This window comes from Athene cunicularia, assembly GCF_003259725.1.
Source record: "Athene cunicularia isolate RWA chromosome 3 unlocalized genomic scaffold, athCun1 chr3_part1, whole genome shotgun sequence".
In the NCBI taxonomy this organism is placed as follows: Eukaryota; Metazoa; Chordata; class Aves; order Strigiformes; family Strigidae; genus Athene; species Athene cunicularia.
Genome location: NW_020799097.1, coordinates 106,124,023 through 106,140,733, shown reverse-complemented (window position 1 = coordinate 106,140,733; position 16,711 = coordinate 106,124,023). Strand labels below are relative to the sequence as shown.

The 16,711-nt window shown below is 50.9% G+C and overlaps 1 protein-coding gene across 1 annotated transcript in view; it reads left to right on the top strand.

Moving 5' to 3' along the window:
• Positions 1-16,711, top strand: part of ITPKB (inositol-trisphosphate 3-kinase B) — a 68,103-nt gene that overhangs the window by 41,139 nt on the left and 10,253 nt on the right. The window contains exons 2-4 of the mRNA XM_026845784.1: positions 10,726-10,825; positions 11,459-11,672; positions 14,661-14,865. Of these exons, the coding sequence (XP_026701585.1) occupies positions 10,726-10,825; positions 11,459-11,672; positions 14,661-14,865 (519 nt within the window). The remainder of the gene's footprint in view (positions 1-10,725; positions 10,826-11,458; positions 11,673-14,660; positions 14,866-16,711) is intronic.

Here is a 16,711-nt window from a genome sequence, read left to right as displayed (position 1 = left end):
GCAATTTTCCATTATTAATGCTCAAAAGAAAGTTCCATTTTCCTGTTTCAGATGAGCATTTCCCTTTTGGGTTAGAGAAACCTCTTCCTCCCCAGCACCCGGTGGAAAGCTGTAAACATGCACCGAATTTCTTTGCCAGCCTCTGTGTTCCTCTTTCCACCAAAAACCCAGGATCCCCCCAGCTGGCACCTCTGCAGCATCGCATGCACCAGGAGATCAGGGGTATTTATATAGCAGCAGCAGCACATTTCTTCCTCAATTTCTTAGGAGTTAACAGCTGAAAACCTCTTTTTCTCCCCCTGCCCTACCCCTGCCTGTCAGCACACAGTTGGGTTAGAAAATCCAACCCCACATACAACACTAGGTTGGGTAACCCTCTCTGAGGATCCCTGCCCTTTCCCTAAGGGCTCAGGGGTGTGTCAGGGTGCAGCAGGGCTTGCCAGCTCCACACACGAGCTTCAAAGGCAGTGTAAAAGCAGCAGCGTAGGAAACCGCCGTGGCTCATCACTAGCAAGAAACCTCCTTGCCTGATGCCGTGACGGCTTCTTCCACCTCTGCCTCACTGGCCTTTCCCCAGCACAGGGCTGCCCAGCCAGCACCAGCACACCCGTCGGATGCTCTCACACCAGGCAGACGTGGCAGGACGTTGGCTTTGGCGGCGAAGGTATGTAGCCAGCCCTGCAGAAGTTGAGCCGTATTGCTAAAGCTGGCATTTTTCGATGACTCATAACTAAAATGGCGAAAGGGCGTGCGTAGGGCTTTCACTCTGAAAATGAAGCTGAGGATAAAATTACTGCTGGTGCTGTGCTGAGATCTGCTCGCTGTCAGATGTTCTGCTGCAGTGGGCTGGGGGGCAGCTGAAGTGTGCTGTTAACATGAATTCCTCCCTCCATCCCGCTCTCCAAGGTCACTTGTACCCGCACGGTGCAGCAGCTGTGCACAGCCGGTGCTCTCCCTGTGCTGAGCTTATGCCACCCCCTGCCCTTGCCTGGCTGGATGAACCCACTGCTGGGTGCGGTGGTGACAAGCCCCCTGCCTAAAGGAGGGTGGGCACAGCAGGGTCTGGATCCTCACAGACAGGGAACAGGGTAATCTGGCTGGAGACCATGGGGAATACACTCCCTGTTTGCAGCCTGATGCTGCTGTGTGGGGTGTTGGGAATGAGCAGCTGAGCACATGAGATGCTTGGTGTTTGAAGGCCTGTAATTAGCTTGGCTTTGCCATGCTCCTGGGAGCCCCTGGCTCCAGCACAGCCTCTGGTTGATGTGTCCAGCGAGGAAGGAGTCTTTGCAAGCAGCTTCTCCTAAAGCGCGAGGTTTGTGCTGCCCATACCCGTTTGGGCAGTGCAGCTGGAAAGCTAGTGGAGGAGAAAGTCTCCAGGGTGCCCACGAGGGGGGCTCAGAAGCAATCCATGGCAAATAAACTTATGCCTGTCTCATCCTGGAGGACAGGAGCCCTGTGTGTGCCCACAAGCCCTGGTGCTGGGAGTAACAGATGCTGAGAGCTGTAAAAGCTGACCTGCACTGCCCTTGCTTGTGCATCACCTTGCAGCACAAGGTGAGACTGAGGCTGGTCTGCAGTTGCATGGTGTAACAAGCCTCTCTTTGCCTTTGGGTCTAGACCACTTTTTTTTTAATAGCGCTTGAGATCAATGCTGTATTAAGACTGGAACCTCTGGGATGCAGAGCCAGGTCTCCTGCTCAAGGGAGGCCCTCTGTCCACTGTGCAGAATCATCCAGGGAGATGCATTGGGCACTGTGCAGTTGTGTGGAGGATGCTACACAACACAGAAGGTGTGTGCTGCCCCTGCACATATGTGCCTGCAGCATCCTGGCTGCTTGCAATGCCCCTCTCTGGGCAAAGAGGTTTCCCCAAGCCACCGTCTTTCTAATATGCTCCTTCTGTAAGGATCTGAAACCAAGGAGTGTCAAACAGCACTTCCACGACTGGAGGAGTTTCTGCTGGTTGCTGACTATATTTAGGAGCTGCCTAGGAAAAGGGGCCCATGCCATAGCAGTGTGTTGAGGGTACTGGGGAGCCACTGCCAAGGCAGACTGGTGCTCCCAGCAGCTCCTGTGCAAGCAGAAACTCCTCCAGCCACTTAGCAGAGGATTTGCAATCCCAGCTCTGGAGCGGGAGAGACAATAAAATTCTAAATAGTACTTTAAATCATCAAAGTGCTATCCAAACATGAGGAACTCCAAACACAAATGAAAGTGCTAGACTGATTTAAAGGGGAATTAAAAGGTCACGCCTGTTGAACATTCAGCTTTAGAGTTTAGTCATGTTTATGAAACTTATAACTGTTCTTCTAAATCAGCTTTTTACACTTCATATACCCAGCAAATGTGGGTACGCTTAGGCCTTATGACTAATTTAAAAAAATTTCTATTCTAAACAAATTACTGCAGCCGTAGCCTGGCCCTTTTTTTTTTTTTTCCTTCCATCTCTGCCTTCCCACTTCAGCTGAAGGCACTTAAAACGCATCTGAACATTTGACTTGCTCATAGAAGAGAGATGCATTCCTCACTCACATATTCCACAAAGTGAAGTTTGATTCTGGTCAGATAGTGGAAGAGCAGTGAGCTAACTCCATGAGCAGGCAGAGGGAACAGCAATGGAAATGTTTTCTCTGTCCAAGACCAGCGCGAGCTGCTGGGGGTTTCAGCAGCAGGAAGGCTCAAGTCTAAAAGCCGGACCTTTATCATCATCCAGTTTCTCCTGCAGATTGTTTCACTCACGTTGCATGACTCAGCACTGCTTTTGCATAACCTTGCTTGTGCATTGTCAGTGCTTACGGCCATTATGCTCTTAGGGTGTTATATTTACAGCATCTCTATCAATGCCCTCAGTGCTAATGCTATAGGAAGTACTTCAGAGGGCTACAACAGCACTCCAAGTCAGTGACTGCGCTGTCTGGCCCATGTCCACCCTGCCTAGTGATAGGTCGGGCTGAACAGATGGGTGATGTAGCATCACACAGTACCATGTGCCTGCTGTGGGCCTTGAAGAGGGAGGAGATCCGTCTACATCCCCCTTCTGTGGGGGCAAGAGCTCTGGGTGTTGCAGCTCACATCATGGCCCATGTCAGAGAGCAAACTAGTCCAGTCCCAAGATTTCTGGGTCACCTCCTGAGCAGACATAAAGAAATCAGACTCAAAAAACAAGTATTAGAAGCTGCTTTGCTCCACTCATTGATGTTACTTCTGCATTTGGTGTCTCAGACCCAAAGTGCCTCTAAGCAGACTGTAAATGTAGCGTCCTGGTTTAGATCCCTAGAAACTTGCCCTCAAATTGTAGAAGAGGGTGTTCAGCAGTCCACATCATGTAGCAACTCTATCTTTCAGTCTAAATAAGCCAGATTGGAAATAACTGTGACTTTACCATCACCTGCTGGTCTGAGCACCTGTGTTGCTTCCCAACGTGCCCTGTGCCAGGGACCCCCCTTCCCAAAGGACCCAGGGGCCTGAGCCATCCCTCAGGAGGATCTGGCAAAGCCTACAGCTCCCATCCCACCTCCCCAGCATGTAAGAGCACAGCTCTTGTGCAAAGGTTGTTTCTTGCAGGAAGGCTGTGTCCTGCCAAGCTACTTCCCACCAGAGCACTCTGTTGTGACTTTTAAGAGCTGGATCTCTTCCATACCCTAAACTGAAGCTCTGGCCTTTAGCCTGCTGAGCTGGACTTCAGATCAAGTGACCAGAGACTGATGCCATTGTTTGGTGTTGAGAAGGGCATGCCTTCTGGTCTCAGAGGGCATGTGGGAGCTAGCAGCGGTTTGGGATTTACAGTGGCAGGGTTGGGAAGGCTGGGGGGGGGTCCTTCCCCACCAGCAGCACAGGCTCAGGAGCCCATATCCCCAGCTTGTGCTGCACTGCTAGAGGAGCCAGTGAGCAGGAATGATGTTTTGAACCAGAAAGACAGTGGTGAATACTCTGGAACTGGGAAAGGGATCAAACGCAAGTCTCCAGATGGAAACAGAGCAGTTTCCATCAAAGCCGATGACAAGTTCCCTGATATGGGGTCAGATCTTTGGACAGCATGTCGCGTTTCTCAGCTGGACGCCTGATCTGGCTGCCTACAGCTCTGTGCACCAGCGTGTTGCACAGATGGGCTGCAGCGCTCCGGGACTCTTCTCACAAATCAGTTCACCGAGGCCCACTTTTGGCTACCAGCAAGTATTTTTATTATCTGCTGGCTTTTAAAAGCTAGCTGCTTGCTGAGGAAGAACCACTGTACAGCTTAAGTAGCAGTCCACCAAAAGCGATAAGCTGTTTCTGAATTATTCGCTTACCTTCTCCAAACTGAAAATTGCTTAACGAACCTTATTGGTGTGTACTCAATGAGTAACGGATACATGTCCAGAGATCTGGATCGGTTCCCACTCAGGAAAGTAGGCTGAACGTGTCTAATGCTGGCAATTAATTCAACTAGCTTTACGGGAAAGTCAGTTATGGCTGATCTGCATAAGGAGGTTTTCAGCTTTACTGAAGGAAAGGCTCTCCATCAGGAAGAAATGCCTCATGGAGACAACAACAGCTTTGAGGCTCTGTTACTCTGAGCTCCAATGCAGGCCTTGCCTTCGCTCTCATTTAGGCACTTTCAGCTTCTTTAATTCTTTGCCAGATTGGACAGAGAGGTCTAACACTGCCTCTCCTCTCTGTAGTGACTAACCCTAAGCGTGGTGCTGACCTGCATCCCACACCACTGCTGCGCTCCGCTTGTGAGTTGTGGGTGAGGAGGTTGCAAATGTCCTTACACACGATGGGTGACTTCTGTGCAGCTGGCTCCCACAGCTGCTACGTTTACTTCCATTGTGATAGGGGTGGTCAAACCAAAGGACTGCTGCTCATTCATCTGCCTTTGCTGCTTCTAATTCTCCTTGCTTCCATCACAAGCAGGAAGAGGGAGCCTGCAACAAGCTCCTGTTTTTTTCCAATACACTGGAATATTTTTTCGATGATCCGAGCAGATGTTCCTGGCTTTTGAGCGTTTTTACCAAGGCTCCTCTATTGCACATGCTGATCTCTTGCAGGCAGCAGTGAAGGCAGTAGCTTTATCTCTATGACCCTCTACCCCAGATCTTTGGTCTTGGTGGGACCGCTCCCTGGTCCCACTGGAGAAAAGGGCATTCCTCACAAAGCCAGAGGGGAGTGGCTTCTCTCCTGCAAGACGCAAAATCCTTGCTGCCTAAAATGAGACTCGTCTGGAAAACAGAGCATATGGCATAAAAGAAATAATGCACATGTTCAGATTTTTTCTCTCTTCAAATGAGATAGAGATGTTGGAAAGCAGCAGAAGCTATTACAGGATAGGTTCTGTAGCTTCTGTAGCTGTAGCTCCCCAGCAGAAGCTTCTACACCCCAGCCATCAAAATAATTTGCCTAATGAGGCTTGGGGGTTTGGGCTAAAATTTCTAGGCACCCAGAAGTGCCTTTCAGTCACCAAACTTACATTTCCTTATATTAACTTGAGTGAAGTCTGTTGTTGGGCTTCATTTTATCTTTGCTCAACAAGAGCTGCGGGAGCCTGACTGACATGGCCTCTGCCAGGTTTTGGGGAGCTGCTGAAAAGTTTATTAAATGCCTTGTGTGACTAAACCACAAAATACCCACTGATCCAAAGCCTTCCTACCGCAAGCTGCTCCTCTGGCCAAAACAAGGCTACTTAGCCGTTGTGCAGTACAGAAGCAAATGCATCAGTGAGGATAAGGGGAGTTTGCATAGGAGGAAGATGGTGTAAAATACAGGCTGTCACTTGCTGACAGCATCAGGGGCAGTGGTCACAGCCTGGTGCGCTCTGAAATGGTCACTGGGCCCTTTCTGTTGCTTCCTGGACCGAGGGAGAAGTTCAAGGGGTTGAGAGACAGCAAAGCTGAGCAGAGCATAACCCCAGCTCTGCACCACATTAATGATTGCACTCTGGAGCACGTCACGGGAGGGTTTTTGGAAGGGATCCTGCATTTTGGTCGCCCGCATGCCAGGACGCGCTGGGAGGAGGCATCCCGCGGTACCTACCAGCTCTGCCCCGCTGCCCTCCGTGCCCAGCGCCCAGCACAATGAATAAAGCTGGCCTCCTCGCCACAGCCGGAGTGACAAGGTTTTTCCCAGTCAAGGGAAACAATCATCACTAGGGAAACCTTAACTACTTTTTAAAGACCAAAAGAAAACACATTCATTCTTTTAAACATGGAAAACTAAATGGCCTCTTTTTCCTTGGCTGCATGTGCATGGCCGCGGAGCAGGCTGACACAGAGTGAACTCTGTGGGCAAACACTCCCCCCGCTTATTTAGTTATTAAAGAAGACAGCTCTCCAGCACAAAGTCTGCCCTTCTCAGCTGCTCACAATGTTGTTTTTTAAACCAGCAAGGCTCCAGACACGAGGAGCGACTCGCTGACCCTCCTACTTGTGAGTGAAGCATCCTGGAGCCCTTCTGAGCTGAGCTGAAAGCCCCTTCCCATGGGGGCCCCTGGCACCACAGCACCATGGCTGCACTTCTCCTTTTGGAAGAGCTGGAAGTGAAAGCGAAGAGCAGAGAGGGCCCACTGCACTTCCCACCCACTCTAGCCCCACAGGAGGGTGTCTGGGGGGTCACTCTGGCACCTGAGGAGCAAGGGAGGGTGCTGGGCACAGGGCAAGGCTGGTGCGGTGCCTCTCCTGAGCCACTGCGCTTGGCGAGGGGTGGGCAGCTGGGGACGTGCCAGTGGGGCTGCCTGGCCACCTGGGTGTTTCAGTGCTGCAAGGAGTGCCGGGGGTGGTTGGATGTCAGCATGCCACAGGAGCGGGGCTTTCTCCAAAGTGGAGGGAAAAACGGGACGTCATTCGTACATTCCTCTGGGTTGCAGCAACTCCACAGAAGCCAGGGCAAATAGTGGGCATTGGTGACACTACTGTCTCCTCATAGTTTTCATCCATCTCTTCTGATCCTAGGATTCAGGATCTTCCTGGCTATTTCAGGAGAAAGGGGCTGAAGTTCTTTCTAGAATTGGGAAAATCATCAATTTAACACTGCTCCCACTCTTTCCCTTCCCCTGCCCCAGCTGCGTAATCTTGCTTCTAATGGTGCATGCTCTAGCTAATAAAAAGCACTGAAACAGCGGTCCAGCTCCCACTATTTCCAGTACCGTTTGGTCCCATAAAACCATAGGAAACCGTAATTTCAGCAAATTAAATCAGTTACTGCCTATCTCTCTGGCTGAATGCATGGAAAGGGAAGAACACCCCGCTGGCTCCGTGTACGGGGAGTAACACTAGTCAAATTCCACCAACGTCCACGCTGGGAAAGGGAGGCGACAGGCAGTCCCAGAAAGGCATGTCTCCTTCAAGCAGACATTAAAGGAATGCCATATGCTATAGGGAAAATGTACAGTGAGCACTGAGCTCATCAGTCACTTTTTGTTTAATCTAATTAAACACAATATATCCTCTGACCTTCTGGGTTGGCACTAAATTCTCCTATGTTGTTCTTTCCATATGAAGCTTTATTGACAGATGGGGAAAGCCTAGAGTTTGCTTTAAGCTTCAGATAAGTAAAGTTAAACATTCAACCGATAAAATTGTTTTTTCAGCACTCCTCTCTCACTGACCAGTTGTGGGTGCTCGCTGGGAGGGCTTAACTCCTCTGGCCTGTATCCCACCCCTGGCTTGGGGCACCATGCTCCACAGTGAGCAAAAGCTGTAAGGGGGCAGAGGCAAAGCAGAGTGCTGCAGAAACCCTTGAAAGTTCATTTTTAGAGTTGATTCTGACAGTTGCTCGGCTTCATTTCCATGTGTCAGACAATTAGGGAAAACAGTGACGCTCCTCACTAAATATATTTCCAGAGTTACTAAATAATTTGCTACCTAACAGCTAATCAGTCAGCATTTGCTGATGCTGAAACAGGTTTTAAATAAAAAGTGTCAAATTGCATCAGACACCTCGTGCATATTCCCTGCTTATACAGGCTACATGCTGTTGTTGTGTGTACAAAAGCGCAACCGGTCAACAGGGCTTCTTGAGTTTTCTGGGAGGGAAAGCAACCACGGAGCTGGATTTGGGGGAGAGTAGGGTGCCACAAGCAGGCGCGGGCTTTGTTCATGCAGAAGGGTTGGAAGCATGCTCAGCTTTCAGCGTGACAGCCTGCATGCTTACTCCTTTGTAGGCAAATGAGCACGTATCTGCCCTTCACCAGCATCACTTGGGAACATCACCTGCAAAGCTGTTTTTTCCCTCCATGTACATATAGCTGTGCCTGTGATTCTGGACCTACGTGCAAATAACTCCTTGAAGTATAAACCAAAGTTACAGAAGATCCTGGAGGTGATACCCTTATGGCTTCTGACAGGCTGGGCTAAAGAAGATTTCTTTACTGTAAATAGCTTTAATACTCCCTTTGTAGCGCCGGGCAGGCGGGAGGCAGCAGCTGCCAAGCACAGAGGGGCTGTTTCCTGCACATGGCTGTGGAGTCAAACTGGAGAGGTGTGTGAACCTTGTGGCTCTGATTTTCCATGGCCAGTTGCAGGAGCCCGAAACAGAGGTTGGCACAACTGGGATCCCGAGCCATTGGCTTTGAGATGTCTGAATGCATGTCAGTGTTTGAATAAGTGCAGAGCTCTTGCTGGAAGCTCTCAGCCATCCCCGGTGGCTGTGAAGGACCCTGCCAATGGTGCGCGGCCACATAACATCTCTCTTGAAGCTGTAGGGAAAGTACCCTACACTTGGGGCGGTGCCGGAGCAGAGCACATCGCTCCTGGGAAAGCCCTGGCAGGGGGAAGCCAGGGGGGCTTGCCCTGCTTTAGGGGCCACTTGCCTTCATTCTGCCTGCGCTTTGAAGTACCTCAAGGGTTCAGCTATAAAGCTCTAACTACCAAAAAACAAAATCTTGGCTTGGGAAGGCGTGTTGCCTTGGCATGTTTCCTGGGACTGAGTGACTTATGATGCTGTACTGTAGTGAGGGGAGGACTCCTCCTTGTTTTAGAGGAGGTGGGTCATACTCATCTAAGAGTCCAAACTCACTCAGAGACTTTTTCTTCCCCCTTTTTTTTCATTACATCAGCCAGGACTTGATGTTACTATTTTAAAAACAAAAGGAGGGGACACCACCCCCCCTTCCCTCTCGCTCTCTGCCAAAAGGAGAACAAAGAACAGCTAAAGCGCACAAGTTCTGGCACTCTGTTTGGAAATAAAAACATTCATCCTCATGTCAGGTAGGGAACTGCCCGACCCCTCTGCCAAAGCAAGCAAGCTAGGCGGCAGAGCAAACTCACAGCGCAGAGGAGCCTGGGTGAAGGGGATGCCCGGTGTCACCCCATGCTTGGGTAGCTGCTTGCCAAACTCCTGCGCTGCTGTACCAGTGCCAGGGCATGCCGGGACGCTCCCGGCCATGGGCAGTTGTCCAGAGAAGGGCCACCCTGGTCTTCCCCGGCTGGGAGGTGGGGAAGGACCCTTCTTCCACTCTTCCACCCCCTGATCCTCACTGTGCGGGCAGCCCCTCCATCTCCATGCGATGCGTCTCCACTCCCCGGCGGGGCTGGTGTACGGCACAGGGGTAACCCAATGTAATTTCCATGCTTTAGACACTAACATCTTTGTCTGGCTTCTTCCTCGCCATTTAAACATGTCAGCAGTTCCCAGCACAGATTCCTGTGCCATGAGTTCACCCTCGACAAGGCATCCAAACTGCAAGTCGGGGCTGCTGGCTCTTCCCCGCCTGTCTGCAAAGCATTACTGGAACAGGGGCTGGTTCTCCAAACACGAGGAAGAGATTACTTGGGCTTTCTGGAAGGCTCCCTTCTATGCCTTCAGAGAGGAGCAAATGAGGATAATTTATCTGTGGGCTTCCGGCTGAACCCAGTAGCTCAAAGCAGCCAGAACTGTGCCGTATGTTTGTCCCAGCTCCTGCGAGAAGGCATTTTTCCATTGTTGCCGTTGTATATTGTTCGCCTGATTTGTTTGCACCATCGCCTTCAGGGGCCGAGATAAGAGGTTGTCCCCCTGCCTTTTACTGGCAGCATATTCCCCAGAACAATCTAGGGAAAAACTCTCACAGGAAAGAGCCTTTGAAGGTGGCTTTCGTATGTCCGATGCAGCCCTCGTTACAGTCGTGTAAATAATTTTGTGCAATCTATCTGGCGAGAAACACAACATGTCAGAAGGGAATTGTTCTTCAAATGTAGTAACGGATGGGCCAAAGCAGGCGGATCAGCTGCATGCGGGCTGCCAGCTTAATGGACAAAGCAGCTGCCTTTCAGTGGGGAACAAAAGCCAGGCGATGAGCCTATACACACTTGTGCGACTGTCTCCCGTTCCCCACGGATGCTGCAGTTGAATTTTGTGGCTGGATAGCAATCCTGGGCTGCCTTCCCCACTGCGTCTGCCGTGATCTCATGCAGCACCCAAGGATGGGTTAATGTCCCTGCTGCTTCTGCAAAGGGATGCAGGGAGCAGAGACAAGGTAATGTAGATGGCTGGGCCCTCCGCAGCAGAAGCAGCCAACTGGAACAAGGCTTTAATGCCATCTACTTTAGTGATGTTACTTGTGATTTTTGAATGTGAAGTCGAGGCCCAGCAGCCCCGGCTTGGCACAGGGCAATGGGAAAAGAGCAGATTCTCTGTTTGCTTCCATCCTGTGCTGGCTCCGGTGCTTCCTCCCCTGTCCAAAACAGCTGCGTGCTGCCTGAAGTGACTTCACGGACAGTAAAAGCTTAAAACATTGCATTCACCTTTATGATTTTTTTTTTTCCCTTAGAGCAAATCATGGCGGAAGATCAAGAATATGGTGCACTGGTCCCCATTTGTGATGTCTTTCAAGAAGAAGTACCCTTGGATCCAGCTAGCAGGACACGCAGGTATGGAGCATGGGGAGGGGCAAAGTGGTGAAAAGATTCTGTTATCTCAGGTGAATGGGCTTTGCTGGCCAGAATTGCCTCAGACTGCTGCATGAATGTCACAGATTTCAGCTCCCATGTCTCTAGCCCAGGAGGCTAACTTACCTAAATGCTAGCGAGGGTGATGTGAAGGTGCAGTGCTCTGTGCTTTCAGTCTCCGGGGGCCAGAAGGTTTTACGGCCACTTTTTTCTCAAGCAGCAGAAATCTGAGTCCTTTGGATGAGACCCAAGCCCTCTTGCTGATCCACAGTAAAGCAGGTGATGCTGCCCAGCCCAAAGATGCCCCACACATGAGCCTAGAGACAAAAGTGTGAACCTACCCTGAAGTACATAGAGGATGTGAAGCAGATGTGCTGGGTGCTGCAGGGCAGGTCTCTGCACCGTTTCAGGTGGTGACATTGCTGGTCATAAACCTCTGACACTATGTGTGAATCTGGCAGCCCAAGCTTCTAAGTCCCAGCCTGCAGGGACTGTTTTGGGTAGGGGTGTAAATGGAGATGCTTTCAAGGTGTTGGGCTGCCCTTCTTGTTCTAGGAAGACACAGCATCATGCCCCATCCAAAGCAAGTGCCACATTGTCCCTTGTCACCCTCAGGTAGTTTCAAGGCAGCGGCCAACGGCAGGATACTGAAGAAGCACTGTGAATCAGAGCAGCGCTGCCTCAACCGCCTGATGAACGATGTCCTGAAGCCCTATGTTCCTGCCTACCACGGAGACGTTGTGAAGGACGGGGAGCGATACAACCAGATGGAAGATCTGCTGGCTGAATTTGACTCCCCCTGTGTTATGGACTGCAAAATGGGGGTCAGGTGAGTGGCTTTGGGATGTTTTTTGAGCTTTAAGATGGGATTCTCAAAGCAAATGCATCTCCTGGGTAAAACCCTCTGAAAGACACAAATGAGAACACCAGGCTTACCTATCTTCAGAAAGAGCTAAGCCAACAGTGTGAGGAGAGAGCCACGGGGAAGCCTGGGTATGGGAGGGACACACCAGGCTCTTTCTGCTTGTTGTCTGTCCCTTGTGCTGGGAAAGTTGTTTGGTGCAGCAGAGGGGACAGCACACTGTTTGGGTTTGGGTACACCAGAATGGCAGAATAGCTTTTAGGGGGATGGCCACCTGCCTCTCTCTGCTGCAGGAGGACATGGCCAAAGGACAGGGAGCAGAAGCTGTGGGAGATCCTGCCCAGTGTACCAGAGAGGTGAAATAAAGACACTTGAATGGCACAGCTTTGGTGAACAACAGACTTTCCTCATCCTTTGCTTCCATACACACTTGAGGGATAAAATGTGTGTGCTAAGTAGTTGAGTGCCTTTCATGCAAAGTTCCTGAAACATTTCCTAACAGATGAGCAACATTACCCATGTCCTCCTTGAGAACCATCTACAGATACGCCAAGATCCCAGGCTGCAGCCACTTGGCCAGCAGCAGTTTTTGAGCTAGAAACACAGCTGATGAGGGTGTCCCATAGCAAATGTGAGCAGGGCTGGTGACCCCAGGCAGCTGCCAGTTCTGGAGCAGCCTCAGGCCACCGCTCAGCCCTGGGTCTGCTGCAGGCTGGCGGCAGGGCAGGTTGAGACCCCCCTCACTGGCTAAGGCGCAGCACAGACACTGTGGAGACGCTTGTGCTGCTGGAAAAGCTGATGGTTTCTGTGGGAGGGAGGAATCTTTTTTTTCCCCTCCTGAACTCCTGATGTGAAACTCGAACTGGTGTGTCGGGCTGTCGGCAGGGAAGAGGCGAGGAATACTTTCCACCGGAGGGGTGGAGAGAAGGGCAGGATGCCCCAGGGCAGCCACGTGGCCCCCGGCTGGCACACTCCATGCTGCCACGGGAAGGAAACGGGACCCACTCTGGACCCAGAGATGGCAGCCATCAGAGGAAGACCTGCTGGTCACGCTGCCTAGGTGCTCCTGCAGCTGTCTCTGGGAGGAGGAAAGCCTCCCACACACAAATCACAGGTTGGGTGATTTGTGCACCTGGGTTTTTGGAGCTGAGACAGGCAGAGCAGGCAAGGGGGCAAATGTGCTGGCCATCATCATTGTTAGATAAGACGGTGTTGTGGGACAAGTTGGTCAGGAGGGTGCATTGGGCTAATGCTGGGGAGTGGAGCATCCCTGTGGCCAGGCAGGAGAGGGTCTGGCAGATAAACTAAACCTCAGGGCTATTAAACTTGTTCTCTGAGCCAGCAGCTTGCTGCCAGGCAGATACAGGTTTGGTTTTTTCCTGCCACTCTGGCTTTGGGATGTGGCAGCCTCCTCCAGTCACCTCTAAACAAAAATTAGTCTTTCTTAAGCCCTGGTGGTCGTTCAAGTCTGGAGCGATGTGGGGGCACCAAACCACAAACATAGATGATCTGTTGTTCTCATCGAAAGGAAATCTAGCTTTCTAAGTGGCATGATCAGGACTTCTGAGCGCACCACTGCTTTATTCTACTATTTTATTCCATCTGTTCAAAAATCATGGGTTTGGTGATCTCAGCTGAAGCCTTTCATCACTTTTATCTGCGGTGTTTTTCAAAGGGGCTGATGGCCTGGGTATGTCTGCTTAGTAATCATATGCCTGCCCTGAACAAAGACACCAGTTTGCCTTGCTAAGCCTGTGGGAAACACAGGAACACCATCCCACGTAGTCTGCCTAGCATCCTCCCTGTGTGCTCTGCTTGGCTCTGGAGGATTTTGGCACAAGGGACGTGGGGAGAGGGCACAGCCCCTCTGCAGAGCTGGGCATGGCTGGTGGAAGGTGTGGAGCAGTTTGGATTTGGGGGGAAGGAGGCAACAGATAGGGTCATTCCTGTGTCATTCTGCTGGCACATCCAGCTTGGCAAGTTGTTTTGAGAGAGCCTGGACACTTGCCGGGCTGAGCTGGGTCAGATTTGGGAGCTGCAAGAGGAGTTACATAGTGGTTTATTACTGCTGCAGGAAGTAGTATTTTGTGGATGATGTTTTTCTGCATGCCAGAGCGCAGAAGTTCTCCACCAGTGTGCTCTGGCACAGACTGGTGCTCCTCTGAAGGATGCATAACACTAAGATCTTTGCATACTCCTCTGCACCCTCCATCCTTTTTCACCCATTCCCCCATCCCGGCTGCACCCCGTGGGCCCAGGGGTGATGGTAAGCACCTGTCCAAGGCTGCATCCCTTCCTCTGCTCTGTCCTGTACAGGAAGCTTTTGCTAGATAGTCTGCTTAAGTCAGTCCTATCCTGGGCAAAAACCATTAACATCAGAACAGTCCTGTGTAAAGCCCTGAGAAGTGCAGCTCTCACGGTGCACAGGATGAGGGGATGGGAGAGCACAGGAGAGGCACAGGAGCATTTTTGGCAGCAGCTGCCCGCACTGCCCAGACCTTGGAGGGGACAGCAGCTAACACTGAGTGCTGGGACATAGCAGCTTCCCTCTTGCCTTCAACTTAGCTAGGTCCCAGAGCATGTGGACAGTTTCCTGGGCACATCTTGAAAGCCATGTTTAGTTTGTGAGAGCCACTAAGTCACTGCTCATGTTTGCTGAACAGGCCCCCTAGGATCAAGGGGTGGCAGCAGCAGCACCATGAGCATCTGTGAAAAATAACCTGCCTTGTTATTGCCAAAGGGGTTGTGGTTCCTTGATGAATTGAAAAGATATCAGGTGTTGATGATGCAGTGCTAATTAAATCCCAATCAAATCACCTGCAGTGAGGCTTGCTCCATTATTTTCTATGCTGCCCTACTGCATAAGGATCCTGGGTAGGCCTGATTTTTGGGGTAAGGGTGGCATGTGACATCTCATGTGGTGGCCCAGCTAATGGCCCTCCTCACTCCTTGCAGGACATACTTGGAGGAGGAGCTGATAAAGGCCAGGAAGAAGCCAAGCCTGAGGAAGGACATGTACCAGAAGATGATTGAGGTGGACCCTGATGCCCCCACCGAGGAGGAGAATGTGCTACGGGCAGTAACCAAGCCCCGCTACATGCAGTGGAGGGAAACCATCAGCTCCACTGCCACGCTGGGCTTCAGGATTGAGGGGATAAAGGTGAGGCTGCTCCAGGTGTGCAGTGTGGGGGGAACAGCTGCTGGGTGTATTTGGTAACCAAACTCAAACTCACTCACGGAGGCGCACACACAGCAGGCTGGTGGTGAGACCGTGTCACATCAGGTCATCCCCAGTCCCTGCAGCCAAACCAGCCTCATCAGGTGCCTGGCCTGGGGCAGTGCTGCTCTTCTGAGAGCACAGCTGAGCTCAGGGCATCAATGCAAGAGGAGAGTTTGAGCCATAATCTCATTAAATCAGCTGCTTGGTTGATCTCCCTGAGTGTGAAATGCAAAGTGCTGTCCTCCGGCTTGAAGACTCAAATTAGTTGTTTGCTTTTGATACTGCTGTGCTGCTAGGCTGAGCCGTTAATCCAAATCCCATCTTGAACGTGTGCCGATCTGTGGTTGGAGCTGTGAGTTTAGCCGCAGTTGGTAAGGAGGCTGTATTTACATCTCTGTCTGGAAAAATTCAGCAACTGAGCCCTGTGAAATGGGGTGAACACAAGCATCGGCACTTTCTGCTGGCACCTGCATGTGTGTGTAACCTGCTGACTGCGCTTTCTCAGAGCTAACACGTTTCTGGAGATACCTGCTAGGATGCTTTGGTGACCCCATTAGATGAGCCAGCCCAGGAGGTTTTCTCCTCTCAAGCAGACTTTGTGGTGAGAGAGGTGTCCAGGATGGCTCTTGATTACACTTAGGTCTGTAACTGCAGAGCAGTTGTATTAGTGATAGAAGACTTGCATGAACATCAACAACGGCATATGCCTTTTGATAGCTAGCCAACTTGAATTAAAGTTAATATCATACTTGAGCTAAGGATTTCAGTGCATGCCTGGGCATGGCATTGGCTTGGCAGCTGAGGGGAGCTCAGTCAAGTTGTACCTGGAGTAACTCAAGCCTGGGGCATTGTGGGGGCCCAGGCAGTAGCTCAGGGCAGCTGCTTGCTTGATTTCTACATGGATCTTGGTTGGAGGAGTTTCCTTCTCTTGATCTTGGATTGGTTTTCTCCTCCCTCAGTTGGCTGTGATTTTCCCCGAATACCCATTTGTCTCTCTGTCACCTTAAACTCCTGCACCTCTCCTGACCAGACATGGTGGTGTCAAAATGACAGAATTAAAAGAAATGAAGCCCTTTCATGAAAAAGACTTTACACTAGATTTTGCAGATTTTCCTAGTAGCATTTCCCTTGACCTTATCAGCAAACATGTGCAAGCAAATGTTAGACTATGGGTTTAAGAGGTAGTTGACAGGAGAAGGTCACTCGGAGCTGCTGCTTCTGATCACCCACGTACCAAACTGCTGGTGGGAGAGATCCGTCTGTCTGTCCTGCTGTGTGGGACAAAGTCCCCAGACTGTGGGAAGCCCAGCAAAGTGTGTTGCGCACAGGGAGGGGCGCACCTTCTTAGTTCAGCTGTTACATGGCGGGCAGAGAATGTTGCATTTACCTCTAACTCAACCACTTTCATAAACCTGAGGAACATCCAGCCCTTCAGATGAATCCCTTAGAGTTTTCCATCAGCAGCAATGTGAGGAACCGCTGCCCATCCCATGCCCCTGCCTGGGATGCTGATGGTCATGTTCCCCCACAGTAACTTTCTGTGGTGCCTACATTGGGTCAGGGCACTTGCTTGATTCCGCAACTCTTCCCTGATCCCCTCAGCTCTCCCAGAATCACTTTTCTGCCACAGGTGCCTGTGAGCATGCTGTGAACTGCTCAGGACAACCCTTTGCCTAGTTCCCATTGCTATTGTTTTGCTGGAGCTTATAAAACTGAGGCTAAATAAAAAAGGAGTGGGCCAATTGGGACCAAAGCTCCCATGCACTGTTTCTTCTCCCTGCTTTCT